This window comes from Phyllostomus discolor, chromosome 9 (genome assembly GCF_004126475.2).
Source record: "Phyllostomus discolor isolate MPI-MPIP mPhyDis1 chromosome 9, mPhyDis1.pri.v3, whole genome shotgun sequence".
NCBI lineage: Eukaryota > Metazoa > Chordata > Mammalia > Chiroptera > Phyllostomidae > Phyllostomus > Phyllostomus discolor.
In genome coordinates this window covers 104,878,778-104,904,865 of record NC_040911.2, presented here as the reverse complement: position 1 = coordinate 104,904,865, position 26,088 = coordinate 104,878,778, and the positions used below count along the sequence as shown (strand labels likewise).

At 72.3% G+C, this 26,088-nt stretch overlaps 2 protein-coding genes across 4 annotated transcripts; both read right to left on the bottom strand.

Annotated features, from left to right (window-relative positions):
- Window positions 1-38: 38 nt before the first annotated feature.
- On the bottom strand, window positions 39-15,403 carry COL9A3 (collagen type IX alpha 3 chain). Of its 2 annotated transcripts, XM_036010010.1 has the most exons (32): window positions 15,104-15,403; window positions 14,469-14,537; window positions 13,519-13,554; window positions 13,019-13,090; window positions 12,335-12,388; window positions 11,354-11,389; window positions 11,115-11,138; window positions 10,832-10,885; window positions 10,401-10,454; window positions 10,059-10,100; window positions 9,276-9,332; window positions 8,906-8,959; window positions 8,393-8,446; window positions 8,122-8,175; window positions 7,772-7,825; window positions 7,320-7,373; window positions 6,937-6,990; window positions 6,166-6,219; window positions 6,015-6,068; window positions 5,848-5,892; window positions 5,684-5,737; window positions 5,531-5,584; window positions 5,030-5,083; window positions 4,836-4,907; window positions 4,046-4,081; window positions 3,595-3,639; window positions 3,374-3,406; window positions 3,142-3,288; window positions 2,989-3,043; window positions 2,379-2,561; window positions 1,300-1,377; window positions 39-697 (listed from the first exon to the last, which is right to left on the bottom strand). In XM_036010010.1, the coding sequence occupies exons 1-32, from the start codon at window positions 15,386-15,388 to the stop codon at window positions 507-509; spliced, it is 2,262 nt and encodes a 753-aa protein (XP_035865903.1). In that variant the 5' UTR covers window positions 15,389-15,403; the 3' UTR covers window positions 39-506. The 2 variants fall into 2 exon arrangements, with proteins under 2 accessions (XP_035865903.1, XP_035865904.1); XM_036010011.1 differs by lacking the exons at window positions 6,166-6,219; window positions 6,937-6,990; window positions 7,320-7,373; ... (1 more) ...; window positions 8,122-8,175; window positions 8,393-8,446.
- On the bottom strand, window positions 7,013-24,297 carry OGFR (opioid growth factor receptor). Of its 2 annotated transcripts, XM_036010012.1 has the most exons (8): window positions 24,077-24,297; window positions 21,847-21,915; window positions 21,244-21,322; window positions 20,497-20,575; window positions 19,708-19,774; window positions 19,214-19,362; window positions 17,683-18,673; window positions 7,013-7,023 (listed from the first exon to the last, which is right to left on the bottom strand). In XM_036010012.1, exons 1-7 carry the CDS (start codon window positions 24,236-24,238, stop codon window positions 17,701-17,703), a joined length of 1,578 nt encoding a protein of 525 aa, XP_035865905.1. In that variant the 5' UTR covers window positions 24,239-24,297; the 3' UTR covers window positions 7,013-7,023; window positions 17,683-17,700. The 2 variants fall into 2 exon arrangements, with proteins under 2 accessions (XP_035865905.1, XP_028380327.1); XM_028524526.2 differs by lacking the exon at window positions 7,013-7,023 and having other exon boundaries at window positions 17,681-18,673.
- Window positions 24,298-26,088: the final 1,791 nt, after the last annotated feature.

Sequence of the window (26,088 nt, the reverse complement as noted above, 5' to 3'; positions counted from 1 at the left end):
GGACGGCGCGGCACCCGCACACGAAGGAGCCGGCGGGCAGGCGGGCGGCCGTGGCGCGGAGGGCACGGCCCGGTGGCAGCCCTTTACCTCTGTCGTTGCCCCGTGGGCAGCCGTGACTCTGGGGTCCATGTTGTCATTTCACTGGGGCCGCACCTGCTGTTGCACCCGCGCCATGTGACGCTGAGCTTTCTCTCGGGCCCTGGTGCGCGCCCAGGCCCTCCCGGTGTGGCCGCGCGGCACCCCTGCCCGAGGTTCGAGGTCCCTGCGGGCCGGGCCGCTGTGAACACACGAGGAGCCCACCTCCCGGCACCTGGGGAAGGACCCTCTGGCATAGTGCCCGGGTGCTGCCGCTGAGAATGGGGGTGGGGGCCGGGCGGGCCGGCGAGGCCCAGCCGGACAGCAGCACGGCGTGGCGGCCTTGCCTCGGCACCGGGTGCTGCCGAGCCCCACCACCCCCCCGGAGCCCGCCGCTTTGGCAGGCGTCACGCTCACGCCTGGGTCGTGCTTCAGGAGCTTCTGGGACCGGACTTCTCCCCGCCCCCGGCCATCACGGCTCCTTGGCAGGCTGAGGTGTCACAGATGCCAGGGGTCCCCTGGGCACCGACAGTGCCGGGGAGGCCGGGGTCTCCGGGCGGCCCGGGCTCGCCATGGGCCCCGTCTTGGCCGTCTTTGCCAACGCCAGGCACGCCTTGCGGCCCTTGAGACAGACAAGGCGGGTGAGTGTGGACGCAGGAGACCTGCGGGCAGTGGGCCTGCGGGCACTGGGCCCGCGGCCGCCCCACCCTGCTGCGCACTGCTTTGTCCCTTAACCCAGGAGGGGCCCGGGGAGGGGAAGCCCAGGGCAGACAGGGTGAGTGGGGGGGGGGGGGGGGCGGCCTCGAGGGCCCAGGGAGGAGGGAGGAGGTTGGGGGTGTCGGTTCAGGGAAAGTCCTGTCCCCCAGAAGCTGGGGGGGGGGGCACGGCAGGGCTGGCCTCCCTGGGGACAGGGCTCCGGTGACGGGGGAGTGGAGACAGACCCTGAGGGTCGGTCGGTTAGGAGAAGGTTCTGTTAGAACCTAACTGCCGTGCACACTAGATGGCAGCAGAGAGACTGCCCGGAACCAGACCCGCGGAGCTGCAGCGGGGCAGCTGGACCCGGACCCGGACCCAGACCCGGACCAGGACCGGGACCAGGACCTGCTTATGGGCCACAGGCCCGTCTACCCCGCCGCCCAGGGGGCTGCGCTGGGGGAAGCCCCGGGGCCCAGGAACGGTGCCGAGAGACACACGCGGGCGGTGCCGGTGGCGGTGGCCTCGTACCTGGCAGCCCCTGGTCTCCCTCGGGCCCATCCAGCCCCGCGCCGGCTGCGCCCTTGTCTCCTCTGTCGCCCGGGGTTCCTGTTGGTGGGGGGGTTGGCAGAAGTGGGGGTTAGAGCCACCTGGCACCTGGGACCCCGCTCGGGACATGGGGAAGCCGGCTGCGTGGCCGCCCGGTGCCCCAGCGGCCACCGTCCCTCGGCCTCGCTTGGACACACGAGGGCCTGCGGCAGAGCCGAGGGCGTCCCCGTGTCCAGCGTGGTCCTGAGCCCACGAGTCACGGCGTCTCCAAATGTCCCCCAGCCGTGTGGTCCCCACCCCCTCCCCGCCCCCAGCGGCGAGGGGGGCCTTTTGTTGCTGCGGGGACACCCGGACAGAGCCAGGTGAGCGGGGCCGTGGGCCTGGCGCTGACCGGCCGGCTCCGGTTTGCTCGGGGGAGCTGGAGGGCCTGGGCCCTGACCGCGGTCCAGCCTGGCCCCCGGCTCGGCTGCCTCTGGTGCCGGACTGTCCGACGCCGGAGCTCTCTCGGAACAAAGTCCTGTGGCCAGTAGGTCGGAGCGAGCTGGAGTCGTGAGCTTTAAATTCTTCGCTTGGGCCACGGGTTCCCCCACAGGCGGCCGGCCCCCCGCGCACCCTACGGTGAACTAAGCGCTAGAGGCCGTGGGGGCAGAGGCCGTGCCCGGCGTGGCCCTCGGCGCACGCCTGGGATCCCACCTTCCTTCCGAGTTGCGTGTCCCCTGGCTCTCTGCAGTGGATTTGCGTTTCCGGGGGGGCCCTGCATGCTGTCCGCCAAGTGGGGTTCTGGAGGCTTTGGGGGAAGCCGCACCTTTCACACGGCGAGGGGCCGGCCGGCAGGGCGGGCGGGTGTGGACGCAGCCGTGCTGGCCGCAGGCGGCTCCAGCGAAAGTGCCGCCTGCCAGAGCTCCGGGCGTCCGTGTGGGGGGCGCAGGCCAGGCCAGGGTTCCCGAGCTCCTTGGGGTTCCCTTCCCTCTCTCGTCCCCATGGAGGGGACATCTCTTTTTCGGGGAACACAGAATGTGTGGGGTTCCTGGGGTGGCGGTGGTGGGGCCGCCTGGACTCACCTCTGGGCCCGGGGTCTCCCAGCTCTCCGGTGGGACCACGATATCCGGGGGGCCCCCGGGCGCCAGGGTGACCGATGGAACCTGGGGGCCCGGGGGGGCCTGGGGGGCCTGCAGGTCCAGGCCGACCGATGGCTCCCGGCGCCAACGGCTTCCTCAGGTGAGCGGCCAGCTGTGCGATTTGTTCTTTGGAAACAGAGGTGCGAGGTGATCCACGGGGGGTCACCCAGAGCGCGCCACGTGAAGCGTGGGGCGTGGGCACCGCCTTTCAGAGGGAGTTTGCCGGCCGAGGATGGCTCCAGCGGCTCAGCCTCATGACCAATGCCGTCTGCCCCCCACATGCTCGGGAACAGACCAGGCTGGGCGGGGCCCTCGGGTGTCTGGAGCTCCGGAAAGGTGTCCTCAGAGTGGCCAGAGATGCCCCCTGGGCCCGCCACAGCCGAAGGGGCACGGTTTCGTGTCCCTGGTGACTGTTCTGTTCAGCAGACACTCGGGACAGCCACCCCCGCCCCTGCGGGCGGCAGAGCCTGGGACCAAGGGGTGGGCGGGGGCCGGAGGGGGAGGGGCGGGAGGGGGCCGGAGGGGGAGGGGCCGGAGGGGGCGGGGTGCTCACCGCTGATCATGCCGCCGCACAGCTCCCGGATGTGCTGCTCGCTCGCCTCCTTCCCCTGGAATTCAGCCGGAGTCTGTCAGCGCACGGGGGCGAGCCGGTCCCCTCCCCCGCCACGGCCCCCGACTTCCCCGGCTCCGAGGGAAGGACACGCACTGGGACCCCGGGCTTCCCGGTGATGCCAGGCACGCCTTGGACGCCCTGGATGCCCACGGGCCCGGGCGGGCCCGGCACGCCGTCGACGCCGCCGGTGCCGTTGGGGCCCTGGATGCCTTTCGGGCCCAGCTCCCCTCGACTGCCGGGCTGTGGGGAACAGGGGGAACAGGGGGACCAGGTGGCCGGTGGGCTCCCCTGCGGCTAGTCATCCGGCCGCTGGGCAGCCACTCACCTCTCCTTTGGATCCAACGGGGCCGCTGGGTCCCTGCGGGGAGAAGGGGAGCGTTGGGGTGACCGGCACTGTCGCTCGGTGGGGAGCGGTTGCCGAGGAACCGGTTGGAGTCAGATGGTCCCTGAGCCCGCCACGCGGCTCTGCCTGCCTGGGACTCCGGCGCTGCCTGCAGGCAGCCCCGAACCCGGCTGGCGTGAGGCCAGCGGCGCAATCACACTCACCGGCTCACCCTTGTCCCCGGGAAGACCGTCGGAACCGGCGATGCCCTGAAATGACACCCGCAGTTAAAGGGACTGTCCGCACCGTCCCCAGACCCCCGTGGGCGTCACCTGTCCACCCCAACGGGTTTTCCTCCCAGGAGCACAGCTGAGCTGAGGTGGTCCCGGGTCCCCGGCCGCCGGCATAGAAAGGGCCTGGGCGGCCTGGAGAAGCAGGCGGGTCCCCGACCTGGTGCCCCTGTTGTCGCCGGCCCAGGCCAGCAGGGGGCGAGCTCTCCCCCTGAGGCGGGGGGGGGGGGGGGGGGGGGGGGTTGTCACCACCCTCCTCCGGGAGGGAGGAGGGAGCAGGTGAGCGCCCAGGTCGAAGGTGGAGGAGGGAGGTGAGAAGCCAGGCGCCCGCAGCGGGGCCTCCCCACACCTGCCCCCCCCTCCCCACACACACACCCAGGCTCACCTGGTCGCCCTTGGGGCCTGTGGCTCCTTCCGGGCCCTGCGCAGAGGGAAGGCTCCGGGTCAGGGGACTCGGGACTGAAGGCCTGGGCGTCCTCCCTGTGCCTGTCCCCTGGGTGTCTGGGGGTCCTCCCGAGGGGCCACCCGTCCCCTGGGGGCTCCGCACGACTGTTTGACAGGCGTCTGTATCGCCAGGAAGGGTGCGGGACCCCTCGCGCACACACAGCCCTGGGCTGCCGTCACAGCGTTGGGGTTGCTGAGTCAGAGGGTCCAGAGCGCCGGGTGACCACCTCCCAGCGGGCCGGGAGCGGAGGAAGGGCCGTGGCTGGACACTGAGGTGTGACACGGACGGTTCTGTTTGCTGAGACGGCAGCTCGCAGGTGAGGGTGCGGCGGGGGATCAGTGGCCGGCCCCCTTCTCGCCCCCCGGAGGCCCTGCTGAGGCTGCACCTCCCGACCCCAGAACAACACCCCCCCCCGGGAGGCCGAGGGAGCCCCCGCTGTGCCCCCTGTGCCTCTGGAAGAGGGAGCATCTCCATGTCGGGGGCAGGTGTGGCCTTGAGGACACGGCCGAGGGGCCCACGCGGTGCAGCAGGGCCCTCTGCGCCCCCGCTGTCACAGATGAAGGGACCCCCCCCCCCCCGCGAGCCTGCTGGCTGTCACGAGACCCCTGGGAAAGGCTAGAAAAGTTAGGTGCAGTGACAACCACAGGTACAGAGTGACGGTTTTCAGGCTCCTTTCCAAGCCCTGGGACCCTGGGACCCTGGGGACGGCCGCGCTGGCCCAGCCACTCACCCGGTCGCCCACACCGCCACGGAGGCCCTGGGCGCCTGGCAGGCCGGGGTCCCCGATGCTGCCCTTCGAGCCCTGCAGATGACGGCCCACCGGTCAACACCCGCGAGGGAGCCACAGGGACCCTCCCCACCCAGCTGGCCCCCCTGGGCCCACGGCCCGGACCGGGCCCCGGACCCCAGACCGAGCGGACCCACCTGGAAGCCTCGGATGCCAGGGTTCCCGGGAGGGCCTTGCGGGCCGAGAGCCCCCTGAGAATCAGAGGGGCGGTGTGTGTTCAGCTCCCCTCCCCAGGGACCGGGCGGACCCAGGAGCCTGTTCCCCACCTTCCGGCCCGGTCACGAGGGCCTGAGGTGGGTGGGGGTGCCCCGTGGGGCAGCTGGGGGTCCCGGAGGCCAGGTCGGGAGCACACTGGACCCTCATGTGTCAGCCTACTGGGTGCCAGGAACTGGAGCCCATCATCATCGTCACCAGCTGGGGCGGACACACAGCTGGGGAGCTCCCGGCGCCGCCGCGGGCCGAGGCTGGGGGGCGGCTCTGTGCCCCCGGTACACGGGTCTCGGGGTCGGGAGGGCTCAGGCCTGGCACCCCCACCCCTGGGTGTCTCACACTCAGCCCGTGGATGCACCCTGAACACTGCCCGGCCCCACAGAAGCTGGGCCCTCGCCCGCCCCTGCCCTCGCTCACTCCCCACTCACCGCCGAGCCCCTGTGGCCAGCCTCGCCGCGCTCCCCGGGCATGCCCACGTCTCCCTGCGCAGGGAGGGAGGGAGGGTGTCAGCAGGGTCCGTGCCCCGGGGTGCGGGTGAGGAGGGGGTGGGGAGGGCGTGGGGAGGGGGCGGGGACACTCACCGGGATGCCGGGCTCTCCCAAGGGACCAGCCTCGCCCAGCTCTCCAGCTCTGCCCTGTGTGCGGGGGCGGGGACGCGGGGACGGGAGCCCTGAGCGCCTGCTGCCCGCCGTGCAGGGCCCTGGGCTGGCCGCCCTGCCCCTCCCCCGAGAAAGAAGCCACCTACCAGTTCTCCTTTCTCACCCTTGGACCCTGCTCGTCCGGGGAGGCCCTGCAGGGCAGGGGTCTGGGGTCAGAGCTGCCAGGTCCAGGGGAGAACAACCCCCCCCCCTTCAGGCGCCCACAGCAGACGGCCTGTCCTGGGAGCCTGGCCCCCTGGAGCCCCACACTCACCGGCAGCCCGTTGGGACCCTTCTCTCCCGGGGCTCCATGGCGACCGGCCTCTCCCTGCAAGAGATTGAGGGGTGAGAGGGTGCGGATGCCCAGCGCAGGGGCCGGACCCCCCACAGACCCCTCCTCCACAGGCCACTGGCCGGGCACTAACCTTCTCACCATCTAGTCCTGGCATGCCGTTCCGGCCGTCCTTGCCTGGCATGCCCTGGGGACAGGCGAGGACAGGAGGCTTGACGGGCAGCACCCCCACACCCGTCCTCCCCAACCCCGGTGCCCTGCAGGCCCCCCCTTCCCGCTCAGGCGGACCCCCTCCCCACCCCCCCGGCACTGACTCGGCCTCCTGAGCCAGTGGACCCCAAACTGGCCTCACGGCCTTGTGCTACAGGTTACCCTGCAACCCCCGCTCAGGTCCTCCAGGTGAGGGGCGCCCTGTGGGACCCCATGAGGCCCTCACCTCTGCCCAGACCCCTCCTGGCCCCAAGGGGAGTCCCGTTTTACAGGTGGGGAGACTGAGGCCTGGGAGCCGGGCTCTTGGCTGGGCCTGTCCGACCCCACACTCAGGACCGTTGGAGCCGGGACCCAGCCAGTCCCGGGGAGGGGGCTGCCCTCGGCCCTGGGTCCCTGCTCCCAGGCGTCCTGCCCAGAGGGCGAGGTCACCGGGGGGTCTGGGCTGAGTGGGCACAGAGGGCGGGTGCCCAGCACGGCGTTTGCCGGCCCTGCCCGGCCCCCTGCGCCTCTGGGGCCCCACATGCAGACAAACAGCCCGGCCTCCGTGCAGCTGGGCCCGCGCCCGTGGGACAGAGACCGGGGCCCGTTTGACCACCGTGACGCGTTCCCAGGGGAGGACCGCGCAGCGGGAAGCCCGGGGAGGGGGCGCAGACGGCAGGAAGCCGAGCAGCGGCGGCCGGCCACAGGGACTCACCGGCTCTCCGGCCGGCCCTGTCACTCCAGGGGCTCCTTTGGGCCCCGGTCGGCCCTGGAAGACAGGAAGGCCGCTGCAGCCAGGACCCTCGAGCTGTCGTGCTAGGGCCGGGGGCCGGCTGCGCCAGCCAACCCCCAGGGCCCGGGGCCCCTGGACTGGGGTGCGTCAGGGCGAGCAGCGGCCGCCGCTTGTGGGCAGCCGGTCGGATGACCGCTGGGAAATGGGGGCTGAGGGCTCCCGTGGCTCCCCCCCGCCCCACCCAGGGAGGGGTGGCCGCCCCACGCCTCTGGCTCCGGCTGGCTGCGTGTCCTCCCGGACCCCCGCAGGCTGCGCCCCTTCGGCGGCGAAGGACCCCGGGACGCACGGGCGGGTCAATTACTCACGGGGTCGCCCTTGGGGCCTCGGAACCCGTCGGGGCCCCTCTCGCCTCTGTCGCCCTGGAACGACAGGGGCGCAGGGACAGAGCTTGTGACGGAGCGGGACTGGGGTGCGCCTGGCCGGGGCGACTGCCCGGGGCAGGGCAGAGGCCCAGGACTGATGCCGCTGAGGGTCTCGGCCCGAGGGGCGCCACGCACAGCTCGCTGCTCGCCCAGAGGGGAAGGGGCTCGAGCCTTCCACGAAGCACTGAGAGACCCCTTGGTGGACTTGCCCGCCGGGAGCCCACTGGTTTCCGCTCGGGTGCACCCATGGGTGCCTGGCCTGGGGTGCCCACAGACCAGCTCCAGCCCGGGAGGGGCCTGTGCAGCCAGTGGGGCTGGGGGGCATCTGAGGCAGGAAGAGGGGAGGGGACCAAGAGCCTGCCAGACCACCCTCCGCCCCCCAGGCTCCCACATACCGCTTTTCCTGGGCTTCCTGGGATCCCGGGGGGTCCTCGGAACCCGATGGGACCCTGCAGAGAAAAGGGGGCGCCTGGGCCTCACTTCTGAAGCCTGATAGCAGCCCACAGGGCACTTAGCTTCGTCTGGAGGAGCCCCCCAGCAGGCCCGTCCTGAGTGGGCCACCCAGTGTCCCCCAACCCCCAGGCCCGAGACGCCCTCACAGCCCCAGCTTTGGAAGGACGAGGGAGGGGAGGCCCAGGCATAGCCTGCCCAGGCCCAGCTGCGGCCACTGGAGAGATTGGGAGGGAGGGGCCTCCCCCCACCTGGCTGGCGTCGGGCTGGGCCACGTGGGGGCCGGCGGACTTACCCGGTCCCCGGGCGGCCCGAGCGGCCCTGGCAGTCCTCGGAGGCCCCGAGGGCCCTGTGGGGGGGAGAGCGGAGATGCAGCCCCAGGGCCACACGTCCCCGAGAGCCGTGGGGGGCCCCAGGCGGTGCACCCCCGGGACCCCCAGCTCCAGAGGCGGGGCCCCGTCCACATTCACGCTGTGGGCACTGGTGGTGACGGCCCCTCACACCCCGAGCTGCCCAAGGGGCTCCCCTCCCTCATCCGCACCCCGTCCAGCCCATGTGCCGCTCACCTGCATCCCCACTGTGCCGGGGAGGCCGGGGGGCCCGGGGGGGCCGGGGTCACCCTGCGGGGGAGGCGAAGGTGAGAGGTCAGCCCCCAGCTCTCCCGGGCTCTCCCCATGCCCCCCAGCTCTGCTCCCCAATCCCCGGGCTCTGATCCAGCCGGCACCAGCCCTGCCCAGACACCATTCCTGGCCGGGGCGGCCCCTGCTGCCCACGTGGGGGTCTGGCCACACGGGCCATGCTGGAGGGCCGGCGACCTCACCCCAGCCTGTGAGGGAGGAAGGGCGGGTCCATGGGCAGTGGCCATTGCGGGGTGGCAGGGACCCCTGGGGACACTTCCAGTGGAAGCCAGTCTTCCCTCACACAGAGACCCCGTCCTGTGTCACCCAACCCGGGGCAGCCAGGCCCACTGGGGCGGTGTGCCATTGGGGTGCACCCCTGCTGCCCCCAGCACCCGCTCCCTTGCCCCTCCGCCCGGCCGCAGCCCTGGTCACCACCCGGAGCGGGCACCCGCCGTGCACCTTCTCGCCGTCCTTGCCGACTTCTCCTTGCTCCCCTTTGTAGCCAGTGGGTCCCTGGAAGTGGGGGTTGGGGGGGCAGTGAGTCACAGCCCGACCCTCCCGGGGGCCCTGGCCCCAGAACCACTGGGGGAAGCAGGCCGGGCCGGGAAAGGGCGGGGCCTGACCACGCAGCACCCAGACAAACGCCCAGTGCATCATAGCAGGGGTGACGGGGAGGGGGGCGGAGCCAGGCCCCCAGGCAGGGTGGGAGGCCAGCCCCCCCTTCTGGGCTCCCATGTCCCCCATCCCAGCCCACACGGGGGCCGAGCTGCCCCCCCCCGGGGGCGTGGAGGTGGGCCTGGGTCTGAGTCACCCCCTGGCCACCACTCACCTTGAACCCTGGCATCCCCGGGGGACCCGGGGGCCCTGGCGGGCAGACGGCCGGGCACTGTTGGAAAACAGAGAGGTCAGTCCCCTCCCAGACACAGGGGCCTCGTTCAGGGCCGGCCGCGGGCTCTGTGGGGGCCAGACCGCGGCCGCCAGGCCCCTGGGCCGCCCCCTCACAGCCCGGCTCCGACTTCCCGGCCTCAGGGCAGGCCGGGCCGCCCGGGCCGGAGAGAGCGTCTGCAGCCACACAAAGGGGCCTTCATCCGAGCCCGGCGCCCCGCCGTGAGCAGGGGCGGCTCCGCCTCCACAGACACGCTTTCCAGGGATGGGGGGGGCGCCCGTCCCTCGGACACGGACTGGATGCTCCACAGTGGGGAGGGGGTGGGGCGGGGCTGAGGACTCTAGATCCTTCCACAGCTGGTCTGGCAGAGCCGGGGCGTCGACCCTGGCAGACCCCTCGGGGGCTCAGCCCCTGCCCTCATCCGGAAGACACCCCCCCCCACCCTCTGGGATGTGGCCGGGCGTTCTCCCTTTCACACAAGCCAGCCACGAAGCCCGAAGGCCAAGGAGCAGCGAGCCCCAGACTTCAGTCTGGAACCTTCCGCGAGGGGCACGTCCCGTCTGCGGTGCCCAGCGCCCCCGGACCTCGGCCGAGCCCAGACCTGCTCTGCCTTCCCCGTTCCCTGCGGGGGGGAAGGGCTGGCCTCCGGGCGGGTCCAAGGCCAGGGACACGGGGCAGAGCCCCCTCCCACCAAGACACGCCCCCCCCCCCACGAGCGGCGCCCACCTGGAGGTCCGTCGCGCCTTCGGGGAGGACCCCTGGGTGGCCCTGGAACAGAGGTGGCTGACTGCGACCCAGCCCACCGCCCACCCCTCCCCACACCCCCCACTACAGGGGACTCAGCTGCCTCAGCCCCCACGTGGCCAGCACCTCGTGCTGCTGGCCCGTCCGCAGGGCAGGGGACAGTGACGGAGCCACCCGAGCCCCGCCCCGCCCCGAGTCTCTGCTTCGGCCCCGGGCTCTGCCTGGACACTGGGCGTGGGCGCGGGTGCCGGGGAGTCCCGGGGGCTGAGGCGGGGGAGGGGAGCCATCCACACCCACAGCCCCCCCCCCCTGCCCAGTACTCACAGGGGGTCCTGGAGGGCCGGGGGGGCCAGGCAGGCCTGGGAGTCCAGAGGGCCCCTGGGGGGTGGGTTACGACTTAGACGGAGCAGGACCGGCCTCACCGGAGCAGGGGCGGGTGGGGGGGGGGGCACCAGCGGCTGCCCGGGAGAGGGCGCTCTGGACGGTGCCCCTGGGGACCCCTGCAGCTCCGCCCACTTCCCCCGGCCTGGCCTGGCCTGCTTCTCGCGCCTGCGCTTCCGAGGCCGGGCTTGTCCCTGCCCCCAGATGTCATGCCCTGTCCCCAGATGTCACTCGGGCTTCCACCAAGAAAGGAAAGGGGGGAGGGGAGCCAGGGGAGGGGAGAGAATGGGGAAGCCCCTGGTGGTTGAAGTCGGGGTCCTGGCAGGTAGGGCGCCCGCTCCCCGAGGTGGGGAGGGTCTGGGGAAGCCACTCACCGGGGGGCCCCGGAGGCCGAGTCCGCCTGGGAGCCCGCTGACTCCTGCCTCTCCCTGGGGTGGGGGGGGCGGGTAAAGAGGTGAGGGCGGAGTCACACCCAAGGGCTCCCGACCCCCACGCAGGGCTGGTCTGGTCTGCCCTCTCCAAAGACACGGAGACCCCCCGGGGGCTAGCCAGGTCTCTGCCCCGCCCCAGCCCCAGCCCCGGTGTGGGACCTGGCAGCCAGGGGGCCCTGGGTGGATGTGGTGGGCGTGCTCAGGTGGGGGCCCTGAGGGTACTCACGGGGGGTCCGGGGAGGCCTTTGCCCTGCGAAGCCAACAACGGGGTCAGAGCTGCTGGGGACAGGGCGGCGAGCGGCCCTCCCCCCTCCCCCACTCCACTGACGCCCCAGCGGGTGTGGGGAAGAGCCTCCCCCACCCCCGGAGAAGAGGACCCCACCCAGAGGGCACCCGGGACCGGCCCAGGAGGACAGCAGGCCCTCCCGACCCTCACACTCCCGCCTGGAGAAAGGCAGGACTCACCCCAAGCCCGGGGGGTCCTGGGGGGCCCAGGCTGCCCTGTGGGAGGAAACCAGGTGTCAGGGGCCGGCCGGGCCCGGCCGTCCCCCAATCCATCCTGCACCTCCTTTGAGGAGGGGTCCCCATTGCACAGAGGACTGAGGCCCTGGGCGTGGGGGCCTCCGGACCCCCAGTGGCCTGTGTTTCCTCGGCCAGGAAGTCCTCCGGGTCAGCTGCCGCAGGGGTCACGAGGCCCCGACCCCCCGGAGGGAGCCCAGAACGGACAGCCTGGCCCTGCGTCTCCTGCAGCCCAGCACCCCGAGGACACCATCCTCACTGAGGCCACTCCCCACCCCTCCCCGCTGTGTCCCCCAGCTCAGACTCCCTGCAGGAGGCCTGGGGCTCCCCCGCCCTCCCCTGCCCCCGTCCCCTGGGCCCCGAAGGACCCACTGGTGGGTCCAGAAGCCTCTTGTCCCCGCACTCCCACAGCTGAGCTCCCGGGGGCGGGGCTGTGCCGCCCGTGTCCCAGGGCTGGGGTGGGCGGCCACTGCCCTCCGGGGCAAGGGGACAGCGTGGGGGCTTGGAGAGTCTCCCCGAGAGGCACTGCCTGGTCAGGGAGCTCAGGGAACGGTGGTCAGACCTAAGGCACAGTCTAGGTGACCGTGGGCCTCTCAGGGGGACACAGAGCTGGCGTGGGAGAGGTCCCCCGGGGAAGGGGCGTGCATGGGGGGCAGTGGCCCTCGACACGGACTGAACGCCGGGACAGCTGCGACCGCAGGCGGGCGTGCAAGGGGGAGGCCCCCCGAGGGGCTCTCCGCTTGTGCCCTGGGCCCCCTGGGCCCCCTGGGCTCCTGCCCCACCCCCCCATGGCAGCACCGTCCCTGTCTGGCAGCTGCCCCCAGAGCCGCCAGCCCCAGGGCCTGTGGACGGAGGGGTGCCAGGGCGGCCTTCCCGGCGCCGGCCTCCCCGGGCACTGAAGCCGCCTCCCGAGGCGCCGGCACTCACCCGCTCTCCGGGGGCGCCCTTGGATCCAGGCGGTCCTTCCCTCCCGGTCAGACCCTGGGGGTGGGGGGGACGAAGGGCTCAAGGGGTCACATGGAAGGACGTGCCCCCCCCCTCCCAGGTGCAGGGGAGGAACCAGCCACAGGCCCTTCCCTCACTAAACCGAGTCCAGAGCTGCCGAGGGGACCTCGGGCCTGGCACCTTCCTCTCCTGGCCATCGCTGTCCCCTGGGTGGGTCAGGCCCCTGGGGGTTGCTGGGCAGCCAGCGGGGAGGCCAGTGCACGGAGCCCAGCAGGCTGGGGAGCTCCCGTCTCAGAGCTCTGCCATCCCCAGGAAGCCCAGTGGTCCCGGGGCCAGCCCTGGAGCCCCTGGCGACCAATGCCCAGTGGGGACTGGGAGGGGCCTGGTCGTGGGCACTCATCCCCAGACAAACAAGGAAGAGGGGCTGGGACCCTCAGCTCTGCCGTGGGCGGGCTCTGTCCCCTGCAGGCCCGGCCAGACGAGGCTCCGGGACGACGGCCAGGGGCGGCCTGCTGGGGCGTCCGGACGCTGGGGCAGGCCCGGTGGGAGGACAGCAATTAACCCGGACTCCTGGGGCTGGGGCGGGGGCTGGGGAGGGGGTGGCGGGAGAGGGGGCAGGGGGGCTCAGGGGGCGGGGAGGGGCCCTGGGGGAGCGGGCACACTCACGTCCACGCCCGGGAGCCCCGGCAGCCCGGCCTCTCCTGGCTTCCCCGGCTTCCCCGCAGCCCCTTTCGGCCCCTGTGTGGGGAGGGCAGAGGCGTGAGGGGGCAACCCGGCGTTTTCTCCGCTGAGGTGCCACTCCGGCCTGAAGACCCTGCCCCGCTGGGGTCCTGGCCACCCGTGCTGGCCCCTCTGTGGGCCCCCCTCCATGGGCCCAGGAGCCTCCGTTCCGGGCGCAACAGCCCTGTTGGGGCTCAGGACCGGACCTCCCAGCGGCCCCGACCAGCCCCCCGGCTCGGGGCTGCGGCATCCCAGGCGGCAAGGAAGCCTCAGACCCAGAACCTGCCTGCACCCACGCAGGGCCCTGCGCTCTGCCCCCGCCCCCTGCCCGGCTCAGCCCCGCTGGGGCCTGCCGTCCGGCTCCCCGGCCCCCTGTGGGGTGGGGGGTCAATGGCCACTCTGTTTCGGCCCGAGCTCCCCTCCCCCACCACAGCGGGGTCACTCACCGGGGGCCCAGGCAGGCCGGGAGGGCCAGCTTCTCCCTGCAGAAGGGAGACACCCCGTGTGACCAAGTGTCCCCTGAAGACCCACCCCCGATGGGCACCCCTCACCCCCTCGTCCACACCTAGGGGCGCCGCCTCTCCAGGGCCAGGCCCGGGGGAGGGGCGAGCACCCCGGGGAGGGTGCAGCGCCCGCACGGCCCACAGGTTCCGGGAGACGGTCCCTCTGAGGGCTCGGGGCACGACTCCCGGGAACGAGGGCACGTGTCCCGAGGCCCTGGGCCTCCACTGGCCGGAAAGCTCCAGAAACTGGGCCTCCTGCCTCCACGTGGCCAGAGGGGGTGGCCCCGGCCCTGGCCCTGGCCCCGTTGAGGCCCAGGAAGGTCACCCCAGCCTCGCCCCCACACCTGGCAGGCAGGGCTTCAAGTGCAAGCCCCCTGCGAAGGCCTGACCGGCTGGGCCCAGGAGCCCAGGGAGCCGGGGGCCCAGGCTGAGGGGGGGCGTCGTGGAGGACCCCTGTCCTTCGTGGAGGTGACTGGGCGGGGGTGGCCAGGCGGCAGGGTTTCTGCTGCCCCTGCACGGGCTGCCCGGAGGAGAGTGCACCTGTGGGGGCTGCACGACTCGGCACAGGCCTCCCCCCCAAGGCTGTCTGCAGCCCCCAGCAGCCCGGGCGGAGGGCCAGGCCCCGCACGGTCCCCAGAACACGGGGCGCAGAGCCCCACACCTCAGGGCCCTCACTGCCGGTCCAAGGACCCCCACACCGTCACCTCCCCCCCCGCCCGGGGATGCCATCTGGTGGGGTGGGCCCCAGGTGAGAACGGGGTCTCCGTTGTCATGTCACATCCCACGAGGGTGCTGGCTCGTCGCCCTGATGCTGCCCAGCCCTGGGAGGCGGGACTAAGTTTTTTCTCCATCAGGCCTGGGGGTTTGGGGAAACTCCCGCACCCCACACTCACATCGATGCCGTCCTTGCCTGGCTTCCCAGGTGGCCCTTGGGGGCCCGGGGGGCCTCTGGGGCCCATTTTCTGAAACGGAGAAACGCCGTTAGACACCTGGGACTTGTCACCCCTCCCCACCCTCCCCACCCCACCCTCCAAGTGGGTCCCCTGGAGGGCCCTCGGGTCAGCCCGACAGAGCGTCCTGTCTTCCCAGGTGGCCCAGCACTGGGGCCTGGCTCTGGGGCCCCTGGGCCCTGTGGCCTCAGAGACCCCGTGGGGGTGTCGGCCGCCCGGTCTGCGCAGCCAGGAGGGGCTGTGGCGGCCCTGCCAGGGCGCCCGGGGGAACAAAGGCGACATTGTGTGTCCGGTGGCGGCGGCGGCGGCTCTGGCGTGGCTGGACCCCAGCCTGGAGACGACCGGGCAGCCACCTGGGCTGCTCCTGAGCGGCCCTGGGGTCTGCGGGGGCTCAGCCCAGCGGCTGCGACGACCCCCAGCATCCCGGGCTCACCTGCTGGCCAGCCCAGGGCGGCCGGGACAGGGGGTCGTCCCCAGGGTGCGCTGCCCCACGCCTGCCCTGGGCGCCTGCCCTGGGCGCCCGCCCCAGCCCGCTGTTCGCCGGGGCGGGCCGGGCTCGCCCGCGGCCCTGTGCTCACCTGCGCCTCGGTCACGAGCGTCTTGGCCAGGAGCTGCCCGAGCAGGAGCAGGGCCAGGGCAGGGGCTCGGGCCATGGCTGCGCTCGGTCTGAGCGGCGCTGGCGGCGGTGGCCGGGCTGGGGCCCGGGGCTCGGCGGGCGGGGCGGGCGGTGGGCGGGCCGCCAGCTCCCGCCCCTCCGGCCGCGCACAAGCCCCCCATTCAGTGGGGCCCACCTGCGCGGGCGGGGGCTTCCGCCGCCCGCGCTCCCCGCCGAGCCAGGCAGGGGGAAACAGCTCCAGTGGCATTTTTTTGGCCGGCCTCTGGGTTAAAATTAACCCAGGATGGTGAGCTGCACACACACACCTTTTAGCAAAGAAGAAAGATGCTCTTTTCTCCCCTGCCCCTCCCCCCGCATGTGGAGAGCCCATGCTGAGGGGACCCTTCAGGGAAGCAGCAGCTTCGTCCCAGAAACGGGGCCCAGAACCCGCCCCCTTTCCCTCTCAGGGTCCTGAGTGGGGCCCCGGCTGCCCAAGGCCCCAGCAGGCCCCCACAGCCCTGGTCCCTGCTATGGGCCTCACCGTGCCCGCTCTCTGGACCCCAGGGCCTGACCCCAAACTCCACACGGACACATGCGCCCCGGAGGCCAAGGCCAGACTGCCCCCTGGCCCCCCTCGCCCCGAGAGGGAGCAGAGCGGTGGCCCTGGCAGAGAGGAAGGCACGGCCCCCTGGGTCTCTCACAGCCGCGGGCAGCTCGGGGTCCCTGCCCCGGGCAAGCTCTGGTTATTCGCCCCGGGGCGGGGTGGGGTGGAAGGGGCAGCACCTGGGACGGGGAGGCCTCCACGCTCCCCTGGGACCTCTCCACTGGCCAGGCCACCTGCAGGCCCACCCCCAGGGGGCGCCACACGCTGTGTTAGCCTCCTTTGCACGGGTGGGGGCTCAGGGCTTTTGTGACTTTGTGAATCCGGACACCGGAGGCGGAAAGGGAGCCGGAAGGGGAGCTGCGGGGAAGCACCCGGCTCCAGAGCGCCTGCCGGGCTTCTCCGTCGGCCGGACCTTGGGTCCAGGCCGGGCCTCGCCCGTGAGCAGGGGGTGGGGGGGGGGGGTGCCTGGGTTGCACTGGGAAGATCTCAGAGAAGCTGGGAACCCCTGCGCCCCAACGGAGTCCGAGCCAGCCTGGGTCGGCCTCGGAGACAGTGGGGGGCTGGTGGGAAGCGGCAACCCCACCCCCAGCCCAGGGCCCGGGAGCAAGATCGGCCGCAGCTCACCCCTCTGCCCCTCCCACCCAGCCCCAGGGCTGGGGGGAATGCCCCCTGGCCTTCAGCTCCACCAGGGAGCCCCCTGCTGTCTGACACCCTCTCCCACCGCCCCCCCCCCCACAAACCCACCTCCAGCTGCCAGTGGACCCCTGCCCCTGGGAGCTGCCTGACACCACCCCCCCAAGCCCAAACAGTGGGGCTGGGACCACAGAGGCCACAGCTTGGGGGTCAGTGGACGGGAGCTGCCTGACTGCTCCGGGGCGGCTCCAAAGGGGCTTCCTCCGGGCTTCGAGCTCCTGCATCTGAACTTGAGCCCCGGAGGGCGCTCTCCTGAGGACCCGACCTGGGTGCGAGCGTGACTCTGTGTTCCACACCTCACGCCCACATCGGGGCCCAGTGTCTCCTCCGCGGTGGGAGCCGAGGGCACGCCCCTCCCCACTCCAGCGCTGGTGAGCGAGAACGCCGGGCCTCTTCTGTCCAAAATGACCCCCTGTGTCTGGCACACCCTGCACCCCTCCCTGAACAGGGGCGAATCATCAAGTGCTTCTTACTGAAAGGGACCCAGATCTGGCGACTGCTCCCTGCGCCTGCCCCGGGGGCGCTGCAGCTCGTCCCTCCATTCCTGCGAGTGTGGGGACCCCCCACGAGGCCCCGCGGGCCAGTGTCAGGGAGGGAAGGCTCTGGCCCAGGGGACAGAGCTGGCCACGCCCTGTGGGGAGGGCGCACCGAGCGCACACCAGGTCAGAGGGGCCGAGGGAGCCCTGGAAGGCCGTGCCTCAGCATGCAGGGTCTGCAGGGGGCTGTGGCCAGCAGGGGCAGAACCACGGAGCGAGCGAGTTTGCCCCCAAAGCACTACACTGCGCCTGCGCCGCCATCAGGGCGGGCAGGGGCGTGGCTTAGACCCCACGCACCCCCAGACTTGCTTCTCTCCCGACCAGAGGCAGGCAAGGGGCCGCCCGTCCAAGCCCCAGGGGGTATGATCGGGTACGTTGGGTGGGGCCCTTGAGCCCCTGCGAGTGACGCGTGTGCGCACAGCCTGGCGCGGCCCGGCCCCTGTAACCAGCCCCTGCGCCACCCACGCCAGAGCGCTCTAAGTCAAACGAGTTTATTCAGAAAAGGCCTGGGCACCAGACTTAGAAAACGACCCCCACCCCCTTCCCAGACCCTCAGGGGCCAATTTACAAAGACGGACCAGCGGCCCCGGAGGAGGAGGGAGGCAGCAGGGGAAGGCGAGGTGAGGATTCTGGAGTTCTGTGCTTCCCCCGGCCGCAGCGCCCGCCGGGGAGGGGCAGCACTGCCGGCGCTGGGAGCAGCTGGCAACGCGGTCCCCCGGCACTGCGCACCCTCTGGCGCCCCGTGGCCTAGGGCGTTCGCGGTCCGGCAGCCAGTCCCGCCTCCGCCGGCTCCGCCTTCCGGTCCACCGCAGGTTCTTCCGCGGCCGAGCTCTGGGGGGCATCCCGCTCTGGCGCGCCGGGGCCCTGGTCCTCCGCCGCCGCCTGCTCCACCCCATTCTCGCCCACGCCGGCCTCAGGGGGCCCTGGCTGGGCAGGGGGCCCGGTGGGGGCCGGAGACTGGTCCACCTTCCTCCGCTTCCTCACCTCGTCGTCGGCCGCCTTGGCCCCTGGGGGCGGGGCACAGGGCTGCTCGGTCTCCCCAGGTTCCTGGCTGCCCATTTCTCGGGCCCCCGCCCCCTGGCTGAGCGCGCAGTCCTCCAGGTTCTGGGCGACCTTCTCCACCTCGGAGGAGCTCTGGGGGCCCGCCTCCCCCGGGGCCTGCTCCCGCCGGTTCGCCTCCAGCTTCCTCTTCTTGCCCTCCTTGGGGCTCGAAGGTTCTGGCCCCTCCTCTCCTCCGTTCTCGGCCTCTTCTCCCTGGTCCCTTTCCTCGACCCCCTTTTCCTGGGGCTCGGGGCTCGGAAGCTGGGGGCCGGCGGCCACACTGTCCCCGCCCTGGCCTGTCCCAGGTCCGCAGGCGCCGGCCTGGGGGAAGGCGTCCCCGGGGCTCTCCTCCCCCTGGGCCTCGCCAGGGGCCGCCGGCGAGGGCGGCCGCGGAGGACGGCGCAGCGCATGCCTCTGCAGCTTGTCGTGGGGCGCCCAGACGAACTTGCGGCGCGGCCGGAAGTGCTCCCAGGCGAAGCGCAGCAGCGCGCGGCGCTGGCGCGGGCAGCGCACGGTGAACACAAAGTAGTCCAGCACGCTCTGCTGCACGTTCGGCAGCTGCCGGTGCACCAGCGTCTCCTCCAGGAAGAAGCGCACCAGCGGCGCCTGGTAGCGCTCCAGCCCCAGCTCACCCAGCGACTTGAGGATGCGCGTGATGCGCAGGTTGTTGTGGCTGTGCCTGCGGGCGGGGCGGAGGGCGCTGGTGGGCGGTCCTCGGCCGAGGCCCGCCCCTCCCTATCCCACCTCCAGGGGCCTGGCATGGGGGGGTGGGGAGGGGTGTGGGGGTGGGGATGTCTCCTCTGTCCTCTGGGAGGTGACTGTCCCCTTGGTCCCATGGAACACCCCCGGTCCCCGCGCGGCTACAGGGGGGTCAGAGGGGCCCCTGCAGGCTGGGCGGTGGGCACATTCACCCCCTGGGCCAGCGTCAGACCCCGTGCTTCTCCACAGGGAGGGGCGCTGTGCCTGCGAAGCCTCGCAGGCAGCGGTGTGCGGCTGAGAAGCCACACCGACCAGTGGGACTTCCGACGCCTGCCCACCCCGCCGGGCAGGGCCCACCCCGCCTTGCAAGCAAAGCGAGGGGGAGGGCGCTCGTCAAAGCTTGCCCCACCTCCCCCAAGGTGCTGCCGGGACCCCTGCCTGAAACCCAGTGCAGCCCCTTCCTCCGTAACCCGGGCCCCGTGGGGCTGGCTGGCTGGCTGGCGGGGGCGGGGGTCCTCACCAGTTGAGGTTCTGGAAGCGCTTCTGGTAGTTGTGCGCGCGGCACACGGCACCCGAGTCCGGGTCGCGGAGCTTGATCCCGTAGAAGCCCAGCATGAGCTCGTAGGCGCGCACGAGCCGCGCTCTGGCCTCCTTGGAGCCTTTAAACTCCTGCGGGGCAGCCCGAGGAGAGTGCAGGGGTAAGAGACGGGGCCCTGAGACGCGTCACGGTAACCGTCCCTCCGCCCCGAGCTCCTCCAAAGTCTCCAGGGCCTGAGGCGTCACTTCAGCCCTGAGAGCAATGCCCCGCCCCCCTCAGCTCTGGCCGCCCACCTGCCGCTTCACACCACCCCGGACTCCGCTCCCGCCCCAGCTGCCCGTGCGCGCAGCCCCGTTCCCCTGGCAGACCCTGCGGAGTGCCCAGGGTGGGGGCCCTGCAGAGGGAAGGCAGTGGGGGGAGTCCCAGCTCCCGCACTGCAGGGGGCTCCTCGGGGGCACCCAGGGGCCCCGGCTCACCTGGATCTCCCGCAGCGTGAGGGGCTTGGCGTGCCAGTTCACCCCCGGCTCCCGCAGAGGGAACAGCCTGCAGGAGAAGCGGCGGTGCCGGCCCGTCAGAGGCGACCCGGCTCCCTGCCCCTGCCCTACGGATGCCGGTGGGCAGGCTGGGCGGCTCGCCCCCCCTCTGGGCCCACTGCTGAACCCGAGCAGGGCTGGGCCCTCGCACACCACAGGCTCTGGAGATAAAACTGTGGGCGAGGGCAGAGCCCTCAGCCGGTGCCGCAGACAGACCCATGGCCCCCCCCCCCCCCCAGGTCCTCAGCAAGTCCGCCCGGCAGCCCGGGCTGCCTGCCTGCCCGCCCTTCCCCCAGGGCGGCCAGCGGGCCCTTTTCTCTTCCTCGCCGTTCTCTCTGGTCACTGACGCTCGGTGCCCAGGAGAGGGCCCCTGTGAGCGGTCCTCAAAGACACGCTGCGTTTGCAGGGCCATGTTGGGGGTCACCTCCAGCCACGGGCGGAACCCCGCCACGCAGGCCAGGCTGGCACCAGCTGCCTTTGGGGCTCGAGAGGCTGCCGTCCCACACCCGGCGCTTCAGCCCCCCCCCCCGCCCCCCCCCCCCCCCCCCCCCCCCCGCCACAGAGGCCGGTCAGGGCTGAAGAGCCCAAGCCTGCAGGGCGCAGGGTCCTCCCTCAGCCCTGGCCCCCCGAGGTGGACACCACGTGTGGCCCTGGAAAGGGCCCAGGGTGCCTGCTGGGGGTGCCCGCCTGGACCCAGCCCCCGGGAGCCCCGCCGGGGAGCCCGCCGCTCACCACTGGATGTAGGAGTGGTTGTCCTCCAGGGTCTCGTAGTCGTCCTTCCAGTCCTGAAGGACCGTCTCGATGAGGCAGCCTGGGGGCCCGCGGGGGGCGGTCAGCGCGGGGTGACCCAGGCCCCGACCCCTCCCCGGCTTTCTGAGGACCTGGGGCCGCGAGGCTCTGGGTCGCACGTCCCGTGTGGTTCCCGCCCTCGGCCCCATGCGAGCTGGGAGCGGGGACCCCACTGCTGACCGAGGGCGGCCCCCAGAGAGAGGACTGCGCCCCCCGGGGAAGGGGCCCGTGCTCCCAGCCTTACCCCCGTCCTTGCAGGGGGGTCCTCACCGCCCCCCGCCCCGTGGCTCGCTCACAGGACTGAGCCCCCCCCCCCCCGTTCTGCAAACAGCTGGAGGGTGAGCACTGGAGGCCGGGCGGCCACCTGAGTCCCGCTAAAACTTCACTCGTGGATGCTGAAACCTGAGTTTCCTAAGATTTCCAGTCCCAAAAATCTTCCTCCGTAAAATCTCCCACTGTGTAAGAATGTCAAACCCACACGTATTAGGTGGCACAGGTGGCCACCTGGTCGTGACAAGGAGCTTGGGGCCCGGTGGCCAGGTGGCCGTGTTCACTGCCGGGCCCTGGTGTCCCCGCAGCCGCCTCCAGGGGGTGCTGTGGGGCGGCCTGAGGCCGCAGGCCCCGCGGTTTGCTCCCAGCCCCGCCCCCCGCGCGGAGAGGCAGAGAGGGGAGGGGGCTGCAGGCACGCACCGTTGGGCAGGAACTCGATCTCGTTCCGGTAGAAACTCAGGTTCGGCATGTCGCCGTTGCTGTCCCGCTCGATCAAGTCCTGGGGAGCCAGAGAGCGTCCGGGTGGGGCGGCATCAGGCACAGGCTGGCCCCCCAGGCCCCTCAGACTAGAGTATGCCCCGGGGGAAGGGGGCGTCTGCTCTCGGCCAGAACCCTCCAGACATCCCGGAGGCTGCCGGAGACCCCGCAGGGCCCACCCGGGCCCCTCACCCGTGGGGTCCAAGCTGGCCTCTGACCCTCTCCCCACCAGTGTGGGCCGGCGCTGGGACGCACCCCGCCCCCCAGCCTCCTTCTGTCTCCCGAGGCAGCCCAGGGTGGCCTGAGACTTGTGCGCACAGAGGGCAGGGCCGCCGGAGCACGAGAGGAGACCTGGTGGGTGGGGCTGGGGGCGTGGGTCTTGGGGGGGGCGAGGCACGGAGAGCCAGCACCGTGATGACGCTGAGGCTCGGAGAGGCAGGGCCCAGGGACGCAGGGACGCAGGCCCGCCGGCCTCGTCCGGGGTTGGCGGGAGGGCTCTGTCTGGGGCGGGCCGCAGAGGTGCCAGGGTGCCGGGCAGCTACGTACCGGGTAGCGGTGGCGGTACCTGCGTGTGTCCCGCACGGCTCGCCAGTTCCGGAACTCGGCCGTCCTAGACTGGGGGGGGAGAAGGGAGGGTGAGACCCCCGGGAGACCGTCGCCCTCCTCGAGGCCAGCAAGCCCTGAGCCAGGTGTCAGCAGGGCCCAAGGGGCCCCCTCAGCCCTCAGGAGCCCCGGCCCACGCGAACCCCCTCGGGGCGCAGCCCTCTAGCTTCACTTCCTCCTCCCACGCTCGCTCGCTGGTGACAACCTGCCAGCGCCCCACGGCTGCAGCCACGCCTCCCCAGGAAACCCGCCTCCCCCAGCACAGCCTCCTCAGCCATGCTCTGAGCTGTCACCAGGCTCTGTGCCTGCTTGCCCCCTGGTGGGGCCCCAAGTGCCTGTCTTGGGGTCTGAGAAAGGGATGAGTGTCTCAGGCGCAGGGAGCCTGCCCCCTCCAGCCCAAACCCACTGTTCAGTGACCAGACCCCGTATCTCCGGGCTCCCAGCCCCTCCCCAGTGGGGCTTGGGGCTCCCCCGTAACAAGGCAGAGGCCCCTTCCCGCTCTCCCAGCCCCCACAGCCCCGTGTCTGGGGGCCAAGAACCCAGGGGTCCTGGGAAGCGTGGGGGGGGGTCAACACAGCCGACCCGGGACCCACCTTGCGTCCGGGCGGGGGCACAAGGCAGGGCTAAGCCCAGCCATCTGACAGACTGGGTGAGGGTGAGGGGCCAGGATAGGGAGCTCCTGGGCACCACGGGAGGGGACAGCTGGGAGGAGCCAACTGCTGGAGGGGTCAGCAGGCCAAGCCCACCTGTGTGTCCCCTGGCTCCACACCATTCCCGCCCCCCTGCCCCACCCCTTAACGTGTGAGCTCCACCCAGGGTCTGGAGCTGCCCCTCCGCCGACTTCTGTTCCAGGGCCAGCTGCTGAGCTCCTCCTGGCCGTTGGCCAGGACACAGAACCGAAACTCAGCAGCAGCCAGTCCCACTTCTCCATCAGTTTCTATTTCTCCTGCCCCTGTAACGGCGGGTGTTGGGAGCAGCATGGGGCCCTGGGGGCGGGGGGGAGGGGAGCCGGGGAAGAGGTCCGAGGGTCGGGGCACCCACAGGGTGACAGGATGGACACGGCATACAGTGGACCTGTGGGAGGGCTGCGCCCCCCACCTGACCCTCACCACCCCTGCTGGTACCTGCCGGGAGACAACCAGATTCCTGCCTGCCCCTCCAGGCCCGGACCCCAGGAGCTCGTCCTGAAACACCAGATGTGCCCAGGAGCCCCCCCGGGGTCCCTCTGCTCCCCAAACACCGAGGGGGAGACCTGGAAACCGGCGCTCTGGTCTGCTCCAGGAGAATGGATCCACCTGAGAGGCCCCACGGACACGTTTGTGCCTCTCTGGACGTGCTGCCGGGGGCCATGGTCCCAAACCAACGGGGACACAGGGTGACAGCTACCATTCTGGGTCCCATCCCCCCCAAACTCCTGGGACCCCAGCAGGAACAATGGCACCCACGGCTCAGTGAGGGCCGCCAAGCAACCTCTGCTAAAGACAAGTAACCAGTGCTAAGACAGCTAACGGGTGGCAACAAAGTAACCAGCAGTAACAAGCCACCAGTGGTAACCAGAAGTAACCGTTCAGCAGGGCAGTGGCCCTGGCTCAGGCAGGTCACCCAAGTGCAGCCCCCAAGACCACCTGCCGGAGGACGCAAGGCCAGCCCCCGCTGGAGAGGGCGGGCCCGCACCCCGTGCGGAGTAGCAGGGGCGCGGGGCTGGGGCGCTGGCCGCCTGGGCGAAGAGGGGAGTCTTGGGTGGCCGGGAGCATCGCGAGGTGCTTCTGGAGGGGGCGCAGGGGGCTGAGAGGCGCGGAGGGTGGGACCCAGACCCGAGCCACAGGCCCGGAGCTGGACGTGTCGGAGGAAGGGAGGTCCAGGATGTGCCCCGGCTTCCCCCGGAGAAAATGCCGGCACCTCCCTGCCGACTCCGCCCTCGGGGCGCCGAGCGGGGGCGATCTCAGGGAGTCCCGCGGATTGTGCGGGGCCCTCCGGGAGGCAGGGGTCCGGACAGGGGGCCGCCGGAGCGGGAGTCGGGCTCCAAACGCGTGCCCGAGGAGCTTCCGCCCCCGGCCCGGGCAAGGGGGCGGTTCCCCCCGGGGCAGGGCCTCGCCCGGAATCCGCGGCGGCCCGGCAGGCCTCCCGGGGGGCGCGGGGGTCACGGGGGGCGCGGGGATCGCGGGGGACGCACCGGCAGCGCGCTGGGCCGCGCCTCCTCCTCCTCCTCCTGCTCCGCGTCCTCCGCGCCCCGCGGGGCGCCCGCCTCGCCATCGCCGCCGCCCCCGGCGCCCGGGTCCTCGCCGTCCTCCTCCTCGTCGTCCTCCCAGGTCGAGTCGCGGTCCGGGTCGTCCATGCTCGGGCGGCGGCGGGGCCCGCGCTCCGCCGGAAGCGGCCGCGAGCCGGGGAGGAAGCGCGGGGGCGGGGCCGGCGCGGCGGGGCGGGGCTCCGGCGACTCGGGCTCCACCCCGCCCGCCCGCCCGGGGGCGCCCGCCCGGAAGGACGTGCGCGCCGGCCGCCGGCCCCGGCGGCCGGACCCGAGCACTCCTCTCCCCTCGCCCCCGCCGCCCCCGACCCCGAACCCCTCCGCCCCACTCTCCCCACTCTGCGGGGTCTCTCGCGGGGAGGCTGCCGCCGAATTCAGCGTGGCCCCCGGAACGTGTCCCCAGAACCGCTCCCAGGCCCCCCCCCCACCCCGGGGTCCGCCCACCCCGAGGATCCCCCAAAGCTCCCCACTCCGAGCACGCCCCGCCCCGCCCCGGAGGACGCTCGCCCCCTAGAGACCCGGCCCGGAGGCCCCCAGCAGTGTCCCCCTGAGACTGTCCTCGGAGGCCGCCCCCAGGAGGGTGCTGCCTGGAAGTTGTCCCCCCCGCCCCAGCGCCATGAATACCCCCAGGTGGTGGCCGCCCCTGCCACGGTCCCCTCAGGACGCTCTCCGGTGTCGGCTGGGCCGTGGGCCCCTCGGGGGCCTGTTTGGGGAGCCACCTGCTCCCAAGGTCCCTCGGGCCCTCCACCGGCCCTTGGTACCCGGCAGTGGGCTACCGCCTCCGCCCCCCCCCCCCCCCCCGGGGCCAGCGGGAGCGTGCCCGCAGCGTGGTGACCGTCAACGCGGCCCGAGCACCGGGAGGCAGAAGTGACTGCGGGTCCCCTGTGGGTGTCCCGTGCACGCCCACACCAGTTATGCGCCCTTCGGGGGTCTCTCTGGGGGCTGGGAGGTGGCCGATTTCGGACGGCTTAAAATCACCTGCTGCTCCAAATTTCCTTGCGACGCGGGTCCCTTAGTTAACCTCTGACCTCCAGCAGGTGACCCAGAGCTTCAGCAAAGCGGGCGACTGGCCCTTGGAAATGAAGTCTGGGTGCGGCCACCCCAGGTAACACCGTGTGCTGCGACAAGGCCACTGCCTTCCTGCAAACACGCGGCGAAGACCCAAGCGTTCAGATTCAGCCCTGAGGAGAGCGGGCTGCCTGCGGGTGACGGGTGCCGTGGGGAAGGCTGCAGCCCAGCCCTGGGAGGGAGGGACTCCCCGTCTCCTGGCCCCGCACAGCTGGTCACGGCTGAGAGCGGAGCAGGACAGGGCACAGGGGAGGGCGGGCCTCGGAGCTGTGCTGGCGGTGGGCTGGCTCCTCGGCCTTCCGGAACTCTCTGGGCCCCGTCTCACCCCGCTGCAAGCCGTGTGAGCACACCTCACTTTCCCCAGAAGGACGGTGGCGGCTCCCCCAAAGGCACGGGCTCTGGGCATGTCTGTGAGTCACCTGCCAGAAGTGGCCGGGGTAGACGTCCCCGGGGGGTGCAGCCGCGGGCCCGCTAGCCGGCGAGCAGCTGGCTTTGGAGACCCTGGTGCTGACACCGGGTTCGTGCGAGCCTCTGGCGGAGGCCCCGGGCGCTGGGGTGGAGGGTCCTGCAGGGTATGGCTGACCTGGGAGCTCCTGGGGGGGGCAGGCTCCGCCCCTCCTGTACCCCAGAGCAGGCGGGAGGGGAGGCACTCGGCTTCAGGGCCCAGCCCGACCCACGGCCAGGGCCAGGAGGGCAGCCCGCCTCCTGGCTTGTTCCGAAGACACCGCCCAGCCGCTGCCCCGGCAATGGTGGTCGCACCCGGCCGCCCCTTTAGATGCTTCTGTGTGCAGCTTGCGAGAGCTCGCCTCGTGGGGGGAGGGGGCAGTAATCCCTGACCCCAGACTCTGCTGCGGGGGCAAGCGGGGGCTCTG

Coding starts and splice junctions, on each gene's coding strand:
- COL9A3 (XM_036010010.1), bottom strand. CDS start 15,388: ATGCCACTGGAGCTGTTTCCCCCTGCCTGGCTCGGCGGGGAGCGCGGG. Junction 11,139..11,353: donor CAGGACCCCCCGGGCTTGGG/GTGAGTCCTGCC, acceptor TTGGCTTCGCAG/GGCAAAGGCCTCCCCGGACC. Junction 5,585..5,683: donor TGGGAGAGCCCGGCATCCCG/GTGAGTGTCCCC, acceptor CTCCCTGCGCAG/GGAGACGTGGGCATGCCCGG.
- OGFR (XM_036010012.1), bottom strand. CDS start 24,238: ATGGACGACCCGGACCGCGACTCGACCTGGGAGGACGACGAGGAGGAG. Junction 21,916..24,076: donor CGCGGCCCAGCGCGCTGCCG/GTGCGTCCCCCG, acceptor CTCCCCCCCCAG/TCTAGGACGGCCGAGTTCCG. Junction 20,576..21,243: donor GATCGAGTTCCTGCCCAACG/GTGCGTGCCTGC, acceptor GCGGGCCCCCAG/GCTGCCTCATCGAGACGGTC.